The 17,996-nt window shown below is 47.6% G+C and overlaps 3 protein-coding genes across 5 annotated transcripts; 1 reads left to right on the plus strand and 2 right to left on the minus strand.

Moving 5' to 3' along the window:
• Positions 1-7,174: 7,174 nt before the first annotated feature.
• Positions 7,175-8,876, minus strand: LOC127339431 (uncharacterized). The gene is made up of 2 exons (XM_071827258.1): positions 8,757-8,876; positions 7,175-8,374 (listed from the first exon to the last, which is right to left on the minus strand). The coding sequence occupies exons 1-2, from the start codon at positions 8,874-8,876 to the stop codon at positions 7,175-7,177; spliced, it is 1,320 nt and encodes a 439-aa protein (XP_071683359.1).
• A 2,848-nt stretch (positions 8,877-11,724) lies between these two features.
• On the plus strand, positions 11,725-15,722 carry LOC127341752 (peptide-N4-(N-acetyl-beta-glucosaminyl)asparagine amidase A-like). 3 transcript variants are annotated; one of them, XR_011755022.1, is made up of 2 exons: positions 11,725-15,072; positions 15,158-15,722. XR_011755022.1 is itself a non-coding variant. In XM_071828007.1 (2 exons), exon 1 carries the CDS (start codon positions 11,791-11,793, stop codon positions 13,579-13,581), a length of 1,791 nt encoding a protein of 596 aa, XP_071684108.1. In that variant the 5' UTR covers positions 11,725-11,790; the 3' UTR covers positions 13,582-13,605; positions 13,851-13,874. The 3 variants fall into 3 exon arrangements, 1 of the variants encoding a protein (XP_071684108.1); XR_011755023.1 differs by having other exon boundaries at positions 15,163-15,722; XM_071828007.1 differs by lacking the exon at positions 15,158-15,722 and having other exon boundaries at positions 11,725-13,605; positions 13,851-13,874.
• Positions 15,723-15,882: 160 nt separating this feature from the next.
• On the minus strand, positions 15,883-17,113 carry LOC127341753 (2-alkenal reductase (NADP(+)-dependent)). The gene has a single exon (XM_051367681.2). The coding sequence runs from the start codon at positions 17,074-17,076 to the stop codon at positions 15,994-15,996; it is 1,083 nt and encodes a 360-aa protein (XP_051223641.1). The 5' UTR covers positions 17,077-17,113; the 3' UTR covers positions 15,883-15,993.
• Positions 17,114-17,996: the final 883 nt, after the last annotated feature.

Below are 17,996 nucleotides of genomic sequence, written 5' to 3' on the forward strand. Positions count from 1 at the left end.
CAGAGGAGCTGCCCAGTGTATTGTGGAGCATACGAACGACACCAAACACAGCGACGCAAGAAACTCCGTTCTTCTTGGTCCATGGAGCAGAAGCAGTACTACCAATCGAGATAGAGCATGATTCTCCACGAGTCGTGGAATATGATGAAGAGGCGTCGAGAAAAGCGTTAGAAGATGACGTCGATGCACTCGACGAGGCTAGAGACGAAGTACTCTCTCGGGTAACCAAATACCAACAGGACTTGAAGAATTACCACAGTCGACGTTTGCGGCCAAGATCCTTTCAGGTGGGAGACCTAGTTCTTCGGCTCACGCAAAAAAGTCATGAAAAGCTCGAGTCACCATGGCTTGGCCCTTACATCGTCACGGAAGTAATCGGAGGAGGAGCATATAGGATAAAGGACAAGAAGACAGGGGTGGAGGAGCAAAATCCCTGGAACGTGGCGCAACTCAGGCGGTTCTACGCCTAGAGTCGAAATATAGTCCTTGTAAAACTTCAATGTACTGAAACGCCCGCGAGTTTTCAGACGCACTCTTTCCCTTTTTCGGGGCACCGAGTGGGGCCGGGAAAGGTTTTTAATGAGGCGGGCTCGCGGTGCTGCAATATAATAAAGATAGTGACAATATAGCTCTCCTTCATCGACACGCTCAAAGGCTCAGGCCCGACGAATTTCAATATAGTTCTTCGAAAAAAGAAAGCCTCGCCTTGGTATTAAAATACCTCGCGAGTCAATAAAAATACAAAATAGTACTCGACAAAGAAGCTCGGGGGCTGATACTCGCCAAAACTACATATTGAATAAATGCCTTGGTTCAAAACTTCGCAATACACAAATACAGAAAATAGCCACCGAAACACTCGGGGGCTAGACAAATATAGAAATATGATGATTGCTTCACAATATAATCACAATCGTGGTTTACAAAGAAGAGTCGTCTACCAAAGAAAAATAATTAGTCGTGATTCAATATGTTATCAAGGGTAATTCTGCCTTCTTCGGGAGCAGCGCCAAGAAAATCAGCATAATGACCGTCTGCAAAAAAGTCGACATCCATCCGAAGAAGGTCTTCAATCATTTCTTCGGCTACAGGCGAAACCTTCGTGTTAATTCGGTCGACACCAACTCTTCGACGCCTTACCTTCTCATGAACTTTCGCAACAACTTGGGTCAGGTCAAGCTTCGAGTGGCAGATCTGAAGCATGATAAGGGCAAACCTGGCGCCATCTACCAGTTGAGCTTTGACAAAACCATGGATCTTGTGGGGGTCCTTAAATCTCCCCATTAGCTCGGGAAGAGTTTGTGGCTGAACGTTTCGAGGAAACATGGAGTTATAAACCATAGACAGGGTCCTGGTACAGAAGTCAAGGAAGTCGCGAGTTTGAGAGGTGCGATCCTGAAATCTGACAATCTGTCGGGTCCTCTCTGGGGTAGCCCAGAACAGAGAACCATGGTCAAGGGCAAGGTTAACAAGGAGGTTCGTCCTAGTATTTACCCTCTCTTCTTCGGCAGTAGCATCAATAAAGGAACCTATCAGACAATAGAGCAGAAAATTTTAAGAGACGTAGCATGAAGACGGAAGGTATCGTGGTCTTATAAAAAAAAGGGGAGGATGTGACAAGCATACCCGACATATCCGCGCTGGCTTCATTCATTAACTCGAGCATGAAATTTTCTCGAGTAGTCGCCTTTTCAGCCTCGGAAGCAGCGATTTCCTTAGCAGCCACGGCCTCGCGAGCTTGCTGAAGCGCAATTTTTTCGGCTTTAGATGACTTACGAGACTGTTCCATCATCACAAGTGTTTGCTTCTTTGCATACTGAAGTTGCTGCCGAAGTTCATCCAATTCTTGCGGCAAGGAATCTTCGACAGGTGCAGTATTAGCAAGAGTTCTCCTTGAGCGAGAAGGAGAAGGCGAAACATTGGAAGGAGCGGAAGACGGAGTATAGTTATCAAATACCAACTGAAATTTAACAAAAAAGTCGACATCAATCAACAAGCAAGATAGAGTTTTCATTAATCTTTCGGAATATTTACAAAGGCGTTACAGTGGAGCTAATGGAGTACGTGTCGCCAAACAACTACTTTGGCGACATCATCAAAAACAAAAGAAAGAAAAAGAGAAGGCGTTCAACTAGACCTCCGGCTTTGATGAGCTGGGAGTCGAAGCTGGCTTGATCCCGAGATAAGCCAGGATTTTCTTTGTGTTGGGCTTAGCTGCCTTGATCAACGAACGCCACTTCGTTTGTTCTATCTGTTCGGTGGCGCCAACTTTCGTCCAGTCGACAGTTTGTTGGCTGTCCGCGACCAAGGCAATAGTGCTTTCGACAGCAACCTTCATGTTCTCCTGGCGCATCTTCAGTCCAAGATCTTCTGATAAATCAAATTCCTTGGCAAGGGCAAGGAAAGTTTTGGGCTCCTCTTTCTTGGGGAAGAAGTAGGGGAACAACTTGGATAAACCCGCGTCAGCATGGTCTATGCCCTCGCGAACTTCAGTTCCATGAAATTCCAAGAAAGAGAGTGCGTCTAGAAGAGGATCATTGTCGGGATCTTCAAGCTCAAATTCTTGGTTTGTTCTGGCTGCCGAGGAAAATACACGTTGGTCGACAGCAGGGAGAAAAATTAATACTAAAAAAGGAAAAGATAGAAGGGTATGATAAAATTACCGACAAAGCGCCGGTTCTGCGCGGTCAAGCGCTTGGTGATTGCCTTTTCACGAGCAGCTTGGGAGGCCTTGTGTTCATTCAAAGCGGTTTCGGCGTCAGCCAGCCTCCTCTGCAGATCTTCGACACCAGCAGCTTTGGCTGTGGCTTCTTCAGCCTCTGCTTTAGCTTGGCTAGCATCAAGATCAGCCTTCTTGCGAGCCATTTCACTCTGCTCTAGTTTCTGAGCAAGAGTGTCGACAAGCTTGTTGGCTTCTACAAGTTTCTCTGCCACAATAATCAAGAAGTTGTCAAAAAATACAAACAAAGCAGGAGCAGGAAATCGTAAAGCGGGTGTCATAAAAAATTAGTACCTTCAGCTTTGCTAGCACATTCACGGTACCCAACAAATTGGGCACCGATGCGAAGAAGCTCTTTGACCATAGGCTGTCAAAGGAAAAAGAAAGCAAAAATGTCGATATGGGAAAATACGAAGGCATGCATAAGAAAAAGAGGAAATATAGATAGTAATAAGCAGTTTAAGAACTTACGTCATCCAAGAAGGAATTGGAGGAGCTACCCAATTCAAGGGTAGGCTCCACGATTGACTCCACCCTTGTCCTTTTTGGGGAAGGAACAAGAGGGCTCGAAGAAGGAGTGGGAGCACCAACATTCAGTTGAGGAGGCGAGGATTTCTCTCCTTCAGCTGGTGTCTCTGAAACAACTAGAGTACGCGACGAGCTCGTTCGAACAGCCACGTCAAGAGTTGGTAGTTCTTCCTCATCATCACTGCGAACAAAAGACGACAGCATAAAAAGCAAGATAGACAAAAAACTTCGAGTACAACGATAAGAAGAAGTAAAGACAACTTACGAGCTGATGAGGGATTCAAGATATGGATCATAAGCCGCCTTCTGACGTGAAGGATCAACTTCTTCGGCTTTGGAGGTGCCGAAATCCTCGGCGTCATTCCTTTTCCTTTTGTTCCTTGGAGAAACAGCAGGAGGAGGAGATTGTGCCGATGTGGTGCCCTCGGAGGCAGCATCTTTTTCGGAAGAACCCGCAGATTTTCGAGAATCTACGGGTTCATTCATAAACGAGGGGGCATCTTGGTTGTCGTCGGCGACGATAGCCCTTTCTTCGACTTCTCCACCTTCAGGAAGGGGAGGAAGCGAGGTGAGATTTGGATGGTTCTATAAGGAAAAAAATGCAGAGGAGGATGTTAAAAAGTCGGAAAGGAAAAAATAAAGATAGCAAACCAATAGCAAACCAAGCGAAAAAATTCACCTTGGGAAGTGGATTGGTGGCGCTGAATGGTTTCACGCGGCAAGAAGAAGGGACATGATCTTTTTTGCTGAGAGACGAGATTTTTCGGACAAGTTTTTCCAAATCCTTGACCTCTAAATCCGTCGACAACCGATCAACGTCCGTGGCGCCAGAATATTTCCAGAGAGGGTGTTTGCGAGCTTGAAGAGGCTGCACTCTGGTCCTTAGAAAATAGGCTGTGATTTGGATGCCTGATAATTCTTTGCCGCGAGTATTTTGCAACTCGTGGATACGAGCCATCAGGGCTTCAGTCGCGATTCTTTCTTCTTCGGTGGCCTCCGCGTCCCAGGAGCGGCGGCGAAGAATTCTCTCGGCACCGTCAAAAGGAGGGATGTTGTCTTCAGCACAACCATCGTTCTCCTCTTGAATGTACAACCACTTCTTGCGCCACCCTTGAACCGAGTCAGGAAGCTTGACGTCGAAGTAGTCGACAGTGGGTCGAACGGAAATTACAACGCCGCCTATATTATAGGCGACGTTTGGAGAGCCATTACGGCGACAGAAGAAAATGCGCTTCCATAGCGCCCAGTTAGGCTGGACGCCAAGGAAGGCTTCGCAGAGGGTGATGAAGATAGAAATATGGAGGATAGAATTGGGGGTCAAGTGGTGAAGTTGCAGACCATAAACAAAAAGCAGTCCGCGGAGAAAAGGATGAATGGGGGCGGAAAGACCGCGGATGAGGTGGTCGATGAAACTTACCCGGTACCCCATTGGAGGGGTTGGGTAGCTCTCCTCACTAGGAAAGCGCAGTGCGTTGGGCTTCTTGCTGAGCCCTAGTTTCTTCAGAAGGTTGGTGTCCTGAGCGGAAAGCTTGGATCTTTCCCACTCCGCGGTTCCCAGATCCGCGGCAGCCATTGAGGATTCCGGCGTGCTGTGCCTGGTCAAGCGGCGCGGAGGCATCAACAATGGCGCAGGAGTGCAGAGATTAGAGAATTGTGGAGCGCAGGAGGATTTGCAGAGGGGAGTACAGCAACGGCGCGAGCGGAAGTGCTCGAGGAAGAAGAAGGAGATCTTATATAGAGGTGCGGCGAAACGGCGGACCGTTTGATGGAAAAAGTGTGCAGCAGATGATAGCCACGTAGAGACAAGGGTAAAAAAGTATTTTAACATTGGAGGAGTTACAGTACGTGCGCCAGAAAAAGCGGAGGACGTGTGTCCCCCACTTGCACGACGTGTCAACGTGGTGGAAACAATGGACCCACAAGGCAGAAAAATTACGACTATTAACAGAGATGAAGTAACTTTGACTAAGGGAAAAATGTCGACAAGAAAAATAAAAGAAGATTGGCGACAGGAGAAGTTATTGAATACTTCGGGAGCCTTTGATCAAATACAAGTTTTTGCCCAAATGCTCGGGGGCTACTTCGAAAAAAGTAAATCTCGAGTATGACAATATAGAAATTGCAGGAGCCTATGATCAAACGCAAGCTTTTGTTCATAGCCTCGGGGGCTACTCCCATCGGGAGCGCTGTTCGCGCACCCGAGAGATAAAGAGAAGAAAATATCGAGAAAGAATGACAATATAGCGATAAGGTGCACTAAAATGTTGAGCCTACAACCAAGCACAAGTCCTTGGCTGTAGCCTCGGGGGCTACTCCCATCGGGAACGCTGTTCGCGTGCCCGATGAAAATTATCAAAAATAAAGAGAGAAAGAAAGAAAGTGAAGGAAGAAGGAGCATATTTCGAGTTATAAAGATAACTCTGCATATACTCCCATCAGGAAAGTAATATAAGTCAGAAATTGACTCGATGAAATGTGCTATTCCAACAGCCGAATAAGCACTCGACAATATATTCTCAGAACGCCAAAAGTTGCGAATAAATTCTGAATGCCGCAAAACATTGCGAAGGTAAGACCCCAGATCCGTTCTGTGCGGCGTGGCCCCATCTCTGACGGTGGTTTGCTACTTTTATCCGTATCAACAGATACGAAGAAAAATCCTAACGGACGCGTTAGGTACCCGATAAATTTAACTGGGACTCGACAGAATGGTAAGACCTTAAGCGGCACCTGTCGAAGTTTACACCAGTATCCCGAGATCATGTCCAGGGACGTGATCTTGAAGTAGGTTTTTGCGGATTGCCACTAGAGCAGTTAACTAGTACCTGATCCGTCAGATGAACTAGCCCCAACTACCATTATCCCTGTACAATATAGAAATTCATGTGAAGAAATATAGACAAGTCAAAGTTGTCGAGTAAAAATAAACAGGGGAGATTTTCCCTGACTCTACGATTCAAGCAAAATCTCGGGGGCTACTGACATAGGCATCCCCAATGGGCCTGCCAAAGATAGTACCTGGGATTTGATGAAGGCCCACTTCCCGAAGAATAAGAAGACTCGGAAGCCCGAAGATATTATTAAGAAAAGTTAAAGTTGTAATAGGAAATGTTATTTGTAATCTTACGTGATGAGTTAGAAACCTTCCCGGACTCTGTAACGTGTACAATATGAATCCCTCGGCTCCGCCTCATATATAAGGGGGAGTCGAGGGACGAGGGAGGCATCGAATCATTGTTGAGTAAACCCTAGTTTGTATTTCGTCGAGTACTTTTCGGCTGAAACCTTCGAGATCTACTTGCCCTCTACATCCAACAAAACCATAGTCTACTACTTGTAGGCATTGACAAGTTAATACCTTGTCACCATGTCTTCCAAATCTAGCCTTGAATTAAGTGTGTCCTTTGTCTTCCCTTCTATATTCAGAAATGTCCCAAGCAGGTTGTCGCAGATGTTTTTCTCGATGTGCATTACATCGAGATTATTCCTCAACTTCAGCTCTGACCAGTATGGCAAGTCCCACAAACACGACCTCCGGCTCCAGCATTGGCCTTCCTCCCGCTTTCTTTTCTTTTGAAGCTTTCCAGGTCTCACATCCTTGACCTTGTCAAGTTGCTGTTGCAGCTCCTCTTTAGTGAATTTCGACGGCTTCTCGCGGGTTTCAGCCTCTCCATTGAATTCTTTGCTTTTTCGCCACCGATGGGTTCGATGAAGAAAGCGGCGATGGCCGATGAAGCAAATCTTGTTCCTTATTCTTTTCGAGCAAGGCTCTTTGTCGCACCGCACACACGCCTGATAGCCTGCTGTGATCCTCCCGCACAAAGTGTGCACTGCCGGGAAATCATGAATACACCATATGATTGCAGCACGGAGATCAAATTTATCGCGACTCAGGGCATCGTAGGTACGTACACCCATCCAGAGCTGCTACAGTTCTTCTACGAGGGGCTCCATAAAGACGTCGAAGTCTTTTCCTGGAGACTCTGGACCTGGAATCAGCAACGTCATCATAAAGTTTGACTGGTCCATACATGCCCACAGAGGAAGGTTGTAGGGCACCACAAAAACTGGCCACATACTGTAGGAGTTACTCATGTTTCCAAATGGGTTAAAACCATCCGTGGCAATCCTGAGCCTTATGTTCCTTGCATCAGCGACAAAGTCTTTATATGTATCGTCGAAGTCCTTCCATGCATCTCCATCAGCTGGATGGCTGAGCTCATTATCCACAGGTTGGCGCTTGATCTTGTGCCACTGCACCTCCTCCGATCCTTTCTCTGAAATGAACATCCTTTTCAACCTTGGAGTCAATGGAAAGTGCCTCAAAACCTTCGCCGGTATCCGCTTCTTCCCATCTGCATCTATCCACCTCGAGACATTGCATTTAGGGCAATTTTCAAGCTTGGCATAGTCCTTCCGAAACAAGAAACATTTATTCGGGCAGACATGGATCGAAACATAACCCAGACCCAGTTTGCGGATTATGCTCAATGCATCATCATAAGACCTGGGAACCGAGCTATTAGGGAACTGCAAGTTCAAAATATGGAGTATTGCATTGAATGCAACATTGCTGATCCGATAGAAAGACTTGACGTGGAGTAAATTCACAGTGAAGGTAAATCTTGAAAATTTACCCCCTTCAACAGCTGCTCGCATCGCCTCTTCTATCACATCGGCAAACAATGACCTATGCCCATCCTCAAGGTCTTCAGACATGTACAGATCCCTCAACAGGTCAGGAATTCTATCATCTTCAAACCCATCCTCTTTCTCCAAACCATCTTGCAGAACATCTTCGATAAAATCAAAGCTAGCATCATCACCATGGTGTCCTTGTGCATCAGGTTCAGCATGTTCAGGTTCAGCATGTTCAGGTACAACATGTAAAGGTTCTCCATGATGGATCCATCTATCATATGTGCTGCCCATCCCATTAAGGAGCAAATGATCTTCAACTCTTCCTTGAGGTAGTTGTTTCCTGTTCATACAGTGCTTGCATGGGCAAAAGATGTGAACACCCTCGGCAAAAACTGTGCGAACATGTAGCATGAACTCTTCCACTCCCTTGAGGTGTTCATCGGAAAGCCTTCGCACTCCTTTAGTAATCCATGTTCTATCGGCCATCTGCCAAATGAAAACAATGTAACAGCTTAGCATATTGGATAACTTGATACAAAGCTAGCAGTAAACTACTAAGAATACAAAAAAAGTTTTCTACCAAACCTAGCAATACAAAGATAATATCCTTCTACACAAAAGCACCATTTTCTCACACCATACCTCTACATTTAATTAGCATGAGCTATTAGCAATGAGCTAACAGGAGTAGCAGCATGCAAAACTAAATCAAACCAAAATCCAGAACTAGATCCTGCTACACAACAGCACCATTTTCTCTGCTTTCTAATTCGAAACTAGCACTAAATCCTCACAACTAGCAACCCTAATCCAAAACTAGCACTAAATCCTCACAACTAGCAACCCTAATCCAGTACCCAGAGCTTACCCTGTCAAAACGAGATGGCCGCCGCCCTTCTGCCGTCGGATCCACGCCGCTGCGGTTGCTTTCGGTCGCCTCCGCCCCCGCCCCACACCGGCTGGTCGCCTCTGCTTCGCCCCTCACCATTGCCGCCTCCGCTCGCCCGGCCGGTCGCCACGCGTGATGGCCGACCCGCGCAGCAGCGGCAACAACCGCAGCACCAGACAGGGTCGCACCGCCGGTCACCACCGCCCCCTCTCCCACTCCCGCCGGTCACCACCGCCCCCTCTCCCGCCGGTCACCACCGCCCCCTCTTCCGCCGGTCGCACCTGGAGACATGGACACAATTATTGGACAATTTGATTTCGTCGGAGCGTACCTGTCTGTTAACGAGGACACAATTATTGAGTTATTATGTAGACTGGCATCTGTAATAAAATTAAAAAAACCAATCGTAGTTCATCGGTTGGAATCGGTTCGGGTGGAGCACAAGGTCCTGTGTTCGATCCCCACCATGCCCCGATTTTTGCCAAACCATCCATGCCCCGATTCGGTACTGGACTGGGCCAATCAGGCTCAGTTCATGCCCTGATTCGGTACTGGTTTGGGCCACTGGCCCATTCGAACTAATCAACCTGGCCCAGTAAACCGAACAGGCTGGGTAGGACCTGGCCCAGTCAACGTGAGGTCAGATTAGTTAAATTGGTGCTCTTCCTGCCAGTGGGTCCCCCTGTCAGTAAGTGACACGTAAGCGAAAATGACACCTAACTACTGACACGTAGGCAAGAGTGGTTAAGTGTCAGTCTAGTCATCAGCGCTAAAAATCTTCGTATGACCATCAAAATTGGTCGTCAGCGGCCAGAATTAAGGTCATGGGCCATATCATTTTCAAGATGACCAATTCCTCTCAAACAATTATGACCTTCCTAACTAGAAAGGTCGTAGGAAATCAAGGTTTGGACCCTCCCATACGGCCTATGACCAATTGCTGCAAAATGGTCGTAGAGTTATGACTAATATATCCATGGTCATTGTCAGAAGGTCATTAGTTAACACATTTCTTGTAGTGGCGCCTCTTCGCCGCCCAAGCGCGTCGTCATCGCCTACACCATGTTGTCGCCATGCCTCCCCACCGATGCAGCTCATCTGGGTACCGCAGCATCCACGCCTGGCCGACGGGGACCTTCTATGGGGAGATCAGTGTCACTGGTTTCGCATCATCCTCGGGACGTTAAACACAGCGGAGGAGGTTGTGCGTGCCTAGGATGCATCGGCTTGGCGGCTCAGGCGCCCGCACCGCTCGCGGAAACGAAGTTCTTGGCGGGCACGGACAACGTCGTTACCGCCGAGCAGTGTCGCTGTCGCCTCACCTACACCGAGGCAGATGAATGCACCATGAAGACGTGGCGCGACGCATTCCCACAAGACGTCATCGACGAGCAGAACTTCTTTGCGCAGGAGAAGGCTAAGCGCAAGGCGAGGCGGGAGTCCATCTGAGCGCGCAAGACGTTCATCGTGGGGCAGGCCCATCCACCATCCTGGACAATGATCCCATTGGGAGGATTTGTTCTTTTCTGACCCGTTGGAGTCGTCGGATTCAGACTTCGATTTCTATGTTGTTTAGGTTTCTTAGAGTAGTTTTTATCGTGTTTTACTTGGTTGCAATGTGTACATTTAACTAGTTTATCGTATTTGTAATATATTGTCATTTCAATCTATTTTTAGACGTTCGTTTGACCTTTTTTGAATCACATAATGCACAAAATTGTGTTTGTTACGTTGTATTTTTTTTGGACGTTTGAATAAGCTAAAGCCACGCACGCTCTAAAATAGCAAATCTAGCGGGCTGTATAATTATTTAACGTGTTGAGCTAGCATGGCTGTTGGAGATGCTTTTAGGGACACATATTTTGAAGATTTTGGTCTAATACACCACAGACGTCTTGTTGATAAAGCTGCGATCAAGTTTAACAAAAATAATCGCCAACATTTTGAAAGGTGAAAGTGTTGTTTTAATCCCATTAACATATTTAAAACCCATGAATATTTTTTGAACCCCACAAACCATTTTTGAATCTGCGTAACATCTTTTTGGAACTACATGCACATTTTTTTAATGTTCATGCGGTTCCAAACAAATACTTCGCGTATTCAAAAAATGTTCGCCATATTCAGATATTGTTCATGCTTTTTAAAAAATGACCCTACTTCTAAATCAGTTTTATACTTTTAAAATGGTTAATGTTTACGAATATTGCATGTTGAAAAATGTTCACGAAGGTTCAAGTCGGGATGCTCCTATTTAATGAGTTCTGATTGATAGAATATCATTATTATATTATCAAACTTGTAGTAAAATAAGCTGTTAGCTTTCCCGCTCTTAACAGTCATGTTCCCAGAAAACAAGCCAGAGAATACTCCCTCCGTCACGGTTTAATAGATGTGCACGTAATTTAAGATAAAGTTTAACCATTAATTTGATTAATAAAATATAATTTATATGTTAAATAAATCTATATTATTAGATTTGTATTAAAAAAGATTTCGAACTTTTTAACTATACTACCTCCGTTTCAAGGAATAAGGCGCACACGTATTTCAAGACGAACTTTGATCATACAAATTAAGCAAAATATCTTAATTATATTATATGTAATTAGTATCGTTGGATTCGTATTGAAAAGTTTGTTTAATGATATTAATTTCATATAAACAATTTTTATCTATTTAAATTATTCTTGGTCAAACAAAAAACTCGTAAAACAAGAACACCTTATATTCCTTGAACGGAGTTAGTATTTCATATTTAATTGACCAAAATAATAGTTAAACTAATTTTTTAAACAACGTGTGTGTATGTTAAACTGAGATCGGAGGAAGTATAAAAACTGTGTCCTCTCATGGGAAATGTCTCAAAATAACTGAAATCGGAAATACTCCGTAGTACGGGTGGATCCACGGCCTCATTCTAAAGCTAATTGTCAACTGCGACACATTGTTTAATCCCAAGTTGCTTCCAGTTCCACCACCACTCGCTCCAGCTCCAACTCTAGCTTCAGCCATGGCATCGCCGACCACCAGCTCCTGCTTGCTCTTCCTCCTCGCGCTGCTCCTCCCCCACGCAGCGGTCGGAGTGCCGCGCAGGCACCGCTTCCCGCCGCTCCAGCTCGTCCCAGTCAACGCCTCGGAACCACCCACCACCTTCTTCGAGGTTGACCGCCCGATCCGGCCGCCGGGCGGCAGCGTCGGGCCCTGCTCCACGCTGCTCCTCTCCGATTCCTTCGGCTACACCTACGGCCTGCCTCCCTCCACCGCCGCCTACGCTCCGCCCAAGTGCCTCGCCGCCGCGCGCGCCCGGGGCGGGTCCGTCGCGCTCGCGGTGCTCGAGTGGAACGCCGACTGCCGCGGCCGCCAGTTCGACCGCATCTTCGGCGTCTGGCTCTCCGGCGCCGAGCTCCTCCGCGGCTGCACCGCCGAGCCGCGACCCAACGGCGTCCACTGGTCGGTCTCCCGCGACATCACCAGGTACGCTGCGCTTCTCTCCGAGCCCGCCGAGATCGCGGTGTACCTGGGCAACATCGTCGACCAAACTTACACCGGCGTCTACCACGCCAACCTGACACTCCACCTCTACTTTGACTCCGGGCCACCACCGCCGCAGCATGCCGACCTGATCCTGCCCATCTCGAGAAGCCTACCTCTGGACGACGGGCAGTGGTTCTGCATCCAGAGCTCCACCGATGTGCAGTCCAAGAAGCTTGCCGTTCCGTCGAACACCTACAGGGCGGTCCTTGAGGCGTTCGTCTCGTTCCACGGCAGCGACGAGGACTGGTACGCCCACCCTCCCAACGAGTACATTGAGGCAAACGACTTGTCCGGCTACCCTGGCAATGGCGCCTTCCGCGAGGTCATTGTTAAGGTCGATGAAGACATCGTCGGTGCTGTTTGGCCGTTCACCGTCATCTACACCGGCGGCGTCAACCCGCTTCTGTGGCGGCCTATCACCGGTGTTGGCTCATTCAATCTCCCAACGTATGACATTGACATCACGCCGTTCCTGGGGAAGCTCTTGGACGGCGAGGAGCATGATTTTGGGTTTGGTGTGACCAATGCGTTGGATTTATGGTACATTGATGCCAATTTGCATCTCTGGTTAGACCACAAGAGCAAGAAGACAACTGGGGGACTGATAAGCTACAATGCAGCGACGTCAGGACCCAGTGTGGAATCGGAGTTCAGAGAGCTGGATGGGCAGTTTGTGACTACTGCAAGCCGACATGTCTCAGCCACCGGGTGGGTGGAATCGTCACATGGAAAGGTCATGACAACATTCAACCAGAGATTCAGCTACAAAAACAGCAATGTGTATAGCAAGAACAGCACTGTCCAAGTGGTGAACCAAACGATCGACACAACGTCCAGTGTTCTCACCACAAACGGCACTACGGTTCTGCAATCGGAAGAAGTTCGCCAGGTGTTCCCACTCTATCTTTTCACTGGAACCTCAGATGAAGTGGGTGATGAGTACTCAATGGTTTCGGCAGTCAAGCTGGGCATCAATGAGAGGAGGGAAGGTTTCTCCAACAGCTCTCTGCAGAATGCGCAGTCGGCACGCGGTAGCATGAGGGTGAAGAAGAATTTGGTGATTTCTGGGACTGGGGAGAACCATCAGGTGTATAAGTACGTAGGTACCGATGGATGCTACTTAAGAGATGTGAGCAGCAAGGACTACAATATCGTTTCCGACCACTCTGATGATTCATGCTTGAAGAGATCTCGAGATATACTCTCCAGATCCCCCTCCGGGTTGCTTAGACGATCTGTTGATCAAACTGTACAGGTTGACAGCTGAGTCGCCCGTGAAATCTGTAATAAGGTTTGCATAGACTATCTTATGCCTCATTGTTGTAGGTTGAGATGTTAAGATTTTTTTGTTCATTTTATTAAATACGATGCTTGTGATTACTAGGAACATCAATGGTACCATTGTCATTGTTAATTTGGTTTACAATCATTCATGTCAGTACTACTTAATAGTCAAGCTTCAGACATTAGTATTACTTCACGTCAAAATTCAGATTTCACGATCATAACTTGATTTATGTTGTGGTATCACGACAGTAGCAATGCCGGTGGCTAAGAGAGGGTGTGGAGCCAAAAGAGCGAACGACTGGTTCCGGATACGGGATTGGGCATAAGCACACGAGATGACATATTTCTCAAGTTTCATTTAATGATGTGTTCTTCTAGCCCACCGTGCTCTTATATTGAAGCTGACACATTTTAACTGTCCAACGAAGGAGGACCTATTCCTGCCTCCAGCCCACTGTGTTCTTCTATAGCAACACCAAAAATTTCTACATCCATATCTGCTGGTATTATCCATGCAAAGCTTGGGTGTTGGTTTCTGCTCTAGGTACAGGTCAGAATGCTCTAGCCCTCCCTCTCTGTGCTTATTTCGCTTGGTTTCTTCTTGGTATAATACTTTGTTATTTCTCAAATGTTTTGGTTGCTACCGAAAGATGTTTACCATTATATGCCTGGAGTATTTTAATGTTCATCATATGCCCAGATCAATTGTTTCTTTCTACTTGGATGTTCATTCCCAGCAATTACTTGGGTGTCAAAATTGTGCTAACAGGACTATTTTAAACTCTTACCTTACAGATTTATTTTCTGCATAATGTTGATATTCCTTTTTTGGATAGCTATAAATTTCTTATTATGGCGGCTAGTGTATGATCGACTATGGCGATTTTTTTGTCACCTTCCTGAACATTTGCTATGAAAGCAGGCTGACATTATGGTTGTAGAATCTTATACTTTGGTTAGAGCTGTACTAGCGGAGATATCAAAGATTATTAGAGCATATATGTCCTGACACGCTACTCTATTTAGTAACTCGGCAGAATCTTGTTTGCCACATTAGTTTCCTCAAGATGTTAGTGTCAGATGTTGCTGTTACGAGTCAATTATTATGGCCTTAAGAAGCTCAATTTTTCCCCCTTTTGCCTACCGCAAGGTGTATATTGTGGCTTATGGACCAATAAACTGAATTAGCTATTCTATACATGGTGAATTCGCTGTGTGCTTCTGCACACCACCTGCCTATAGTTTGGCTGATCTATTTGTTTCTGGTGCAAATTTCCGTCCCTAAGTTCATTATTTTCCATTATGAAAGGATACTCCTGAAATATTGTTGGGAGAGAAGTACTGATGTGGTGCACCGATGTCTTATTGGGCAAGACAAGATCAAAGTTTGAGGCATGGTCGCTCCTTCGAAACAAAGTTTTTGTTTGTTTTCCTTTGATGACCACTGAGCCGGGCGGGAACTGCGAATTAGGTAACCCATTCCTATCCCCGCCTTTACTTCTTTCCCTCGGTTTGGCATCTCTTTACCTACTTTTATTTTCTCTTTTTCCGTTCAGGTCAGGTCAGGAATTCAGTATGGAAGTCACAATGCCAGGTGACCAAGACACATGAGCCACAGAGGAGCTCACCGAGATTTGTGTCGCAACTGCCGCTGCTACTGACGCCATCAGCACGTGCAGTGCCGACACTAATGCAGACATGAGGAGCTTCTGGTGTTGCACAATTGGCTGATGAAGGACAACCTGCAAGCCCCTCCGTTTCCTGGATGAACCATTGAGGTAGCCACATTGCTTTACAGACAACTTCTAAATTGATGACTGTTCGCTGTAAGTTGTTTCAATGTGAGAATTTAGCCAAACTTGCAGTATCTCTGATTTACTATCACCACCATAAAAAGGCAAACAACATATGTACCGAGTCGCGTTCTACACTTCTACTTCAGGTTGCCATCAAAATGAATGCTACTATCATCTGTATTTTGGTACCATGGACAAGTGTTACATGGCATCAGACATGCCTCCGTGACCGCAAATCCATTTAATGTGTAATGGACCAGAACCAGCTAGATTCTCTACTGCAAAGACATCCATTCTACTATGCAATGATATCTTTTTTGCACCACCAGTGTCTATTTATATTCTGCAGTATCATAAATTAGTAGTTTGTTTTCTGATTAGTACATTGTTTTGTGCACGTCAGAATTTAGATTACACAACCATAACTTGATTTGTTTATTGTCAACGCACGACTATCTATCGATTTACAATCTACGAATGATTACTTTGCGATAAAGATTATTTATTACTCGAATGGTTTGAACATTACAATCGATCTCTGCATAACTATAATGCACACCAACGTTCAACTCCGAAAGATAAGATTCATGAGCTAATTAAGTCTGTGGAGCAGCGATGCTGACGACCTGCTTGCCGACGTTGCGACCATGGAATAGTCCGATGAGCGCCTTGGGCGCGGCTTCGAGCCCCTCCGCGACGTCCTCGACGTAGACGACCCTGCCTTCCCTGATGTGCGGCACCACCCACGACTCGTACTCCGGGTACACGTGCTTGTGGTCGGGCTCGATGAACCCCTGCATCCGGATGCGCTTGGTGACGACGCACTCTAGGTTGCGCACGCCGGCGCCGCCCTCCTTCTCGCCCGGCGTGAGGTTGTACTGCGAGATGAGGCCGCAGACGGCGATGCGGCCGTGCGTCTTCATGTTGAGCAGCACGGCCTCGAGCATCTTCCCGCCGACGTTCTCGAAGTAGACGTCGATGCCGTCGGGGAAGCGCCGCCTGAGAGCGCCGGCGAGGTCGCCGTCCTCGGCCTTGTAGTTGAACGCGTCGTGGAAGCCGAACTTGGTCCTGAGCAGCTCCACCTTCTCGTCGGACCCGGCGCTGCCGACCACGCGGCACCCCGTGAGCCTCGCGAACTGCCCCACCAGCTGGCCCACGGCGCCGGAGGCGGCGGACACGAACACCGCCTCGCCGGCCTTCGGGGAGCAGATGTGGTGGAACCCCACGTACGCGGTGAGGCCCGGCATGCCGAGGATGCCCGTGTAGTAGGACAGCGGCACGCCGTGGTGGTCGGGTTGGATCTTGGCGAGGAGGCCCGTGAAGGGCGGCCTGATGACGCTGTAGTCCTCCCAGCCCGTGATGCCCCGCACGAGGTCGCCGGGGGCGAGGGCGGGGAGGGAGGAGCGGACCACCTGGGCGACGCCGTAGCCGGTGATGGCGGAGCCCGGGACGAAGGCGGAGGTGTAGGAGGACTGGCCGAGCGGGCGGGACATCTTGGGCCGCATGTAGGGGTCGCAGGATAGGTACAGGTTCTTGACCAGCACCGACCCGTCTTCCGCCGCCGCCGCCGCGGCCTGGTCGACGTCGGCGGCCGGGAGGAGCTCCATGTGCTCCTCCGTCGGGTAGCCCTCCACGTACTCCTTGAGGATCACGCGCCGGCTCTTGAGCTGATCCGCCATGGTTTCCGACGATGGATGGATCCGGTGTGATGTGAATTGACTTGCTAGTCCTGCTCGATGCGATATATGCCGGGAGACGATGATGATGCTCGATGGTCCACACTCCACTGCGCTGGCCGCTGCTGCTCCCTCCACTTGTCTATTTCCGACCACTTGTTGGCTTGGCCTGCAACGCGCAACACGTGCGAGTAACTGAAGCTTTTGGCTGGGCCGGCAACTCAACCCATTTTTTTTTGAGCAAACGCCACGAGCTCTAGCTATTTAAGAAAGGGAAATCGTCCAATTTACATTTACGAGGAAAACCGGATCGAAAACCACGAGCTCCAGCTAGAGTGAGGGGAGATCGCTGGAGAAGCTTGCCGGAGGGAGGCCACCGGCGGTAGAAGCTCGTCGGAGGGAAGCCGGCCAGCCGGAGGTAGAAGCTCGTCAGAGGGAGGTCGAGGAGATGGTCGCCGGTGAGTATCTTGAGAAGGTTCTTGCCGGAGGGAGATGAAAAAGGTAGAAGAGGAGAAGGGAAAGTGGATGGAGGAGAAGAGAAGGTGGCCGGAGGAGGAGGAGGAGGAGGAGAAGTGAAGGAGGAGAGGAGAAGTGGAAGACGAGGAGGAGGAGCCCGCCAAGTTGTGCCTATATAACATTGCTTACCGCCGGCGCACCTAGTATGGTGGTGCGTCGGGGGTAAATTTTTCTTCAGAATCTAAAAGTTAAAAAGTATCCTGTTTCTGTTTTGTATTTGATGAATCTATTTTTGTCCCGTTTTACCGAAAGATGATGCAATTTTGCACAATATATCGAAATTCATTTTCTAAACTTTTCATTAATACTAGATTACATAATACATGGGCTGTTCAAAGGATTTTATTTTTGAATTTTCTATTATTTTTTTGAAAACTGAAAAGGCGGCCGAGGGGGTGGGGAGGGAA

This window comes from Lolium perenne, chromosome 3, assembly GCF_019359855.2.
Source record: "Lolium perenne isolate Kyuss_39 chromosome 3, Kyuss_2.0, whole genome shotgun sequence".
NCBI classification, from domain to species: domain Eukaryota; kingdom Viridiplantae; phylum Streptophyta; class Magnoliopsida; order Poales; family Poaceae; genus Lolium; species Lolium perenne.

Coding starts and splice junctions, on each gene's coding strand:
- LOC127341753 (XM_051367681.2), bottom strand. CDS start 17,076: ATGGCGGATCAGCTCAAGAGCCGGCGCGTGATCCTCAAGGAGTACGTG.
- LOC127339431 (XM_071827258.1), bottom strand. CDS start 8,876: ATGGTGAGGGGCGAAGCAGAGGCGACCAGCCGGTGTGGGGCGGGGGCG. Junction 8,375..8,756: donor GGCCATCTCGTTTTGACAGG/GTAAGCTCTGGG, acceptor TTCATTTGGCAG/ATGGCCGATAGAACATGGAT.
- LOC127341752 (XM_071828007.1), top strand. CDS start 11,791: ATGGCATCGCCGACCACCAGCTCCTGCTTGCTCTTCCTCCTCGCGCTG.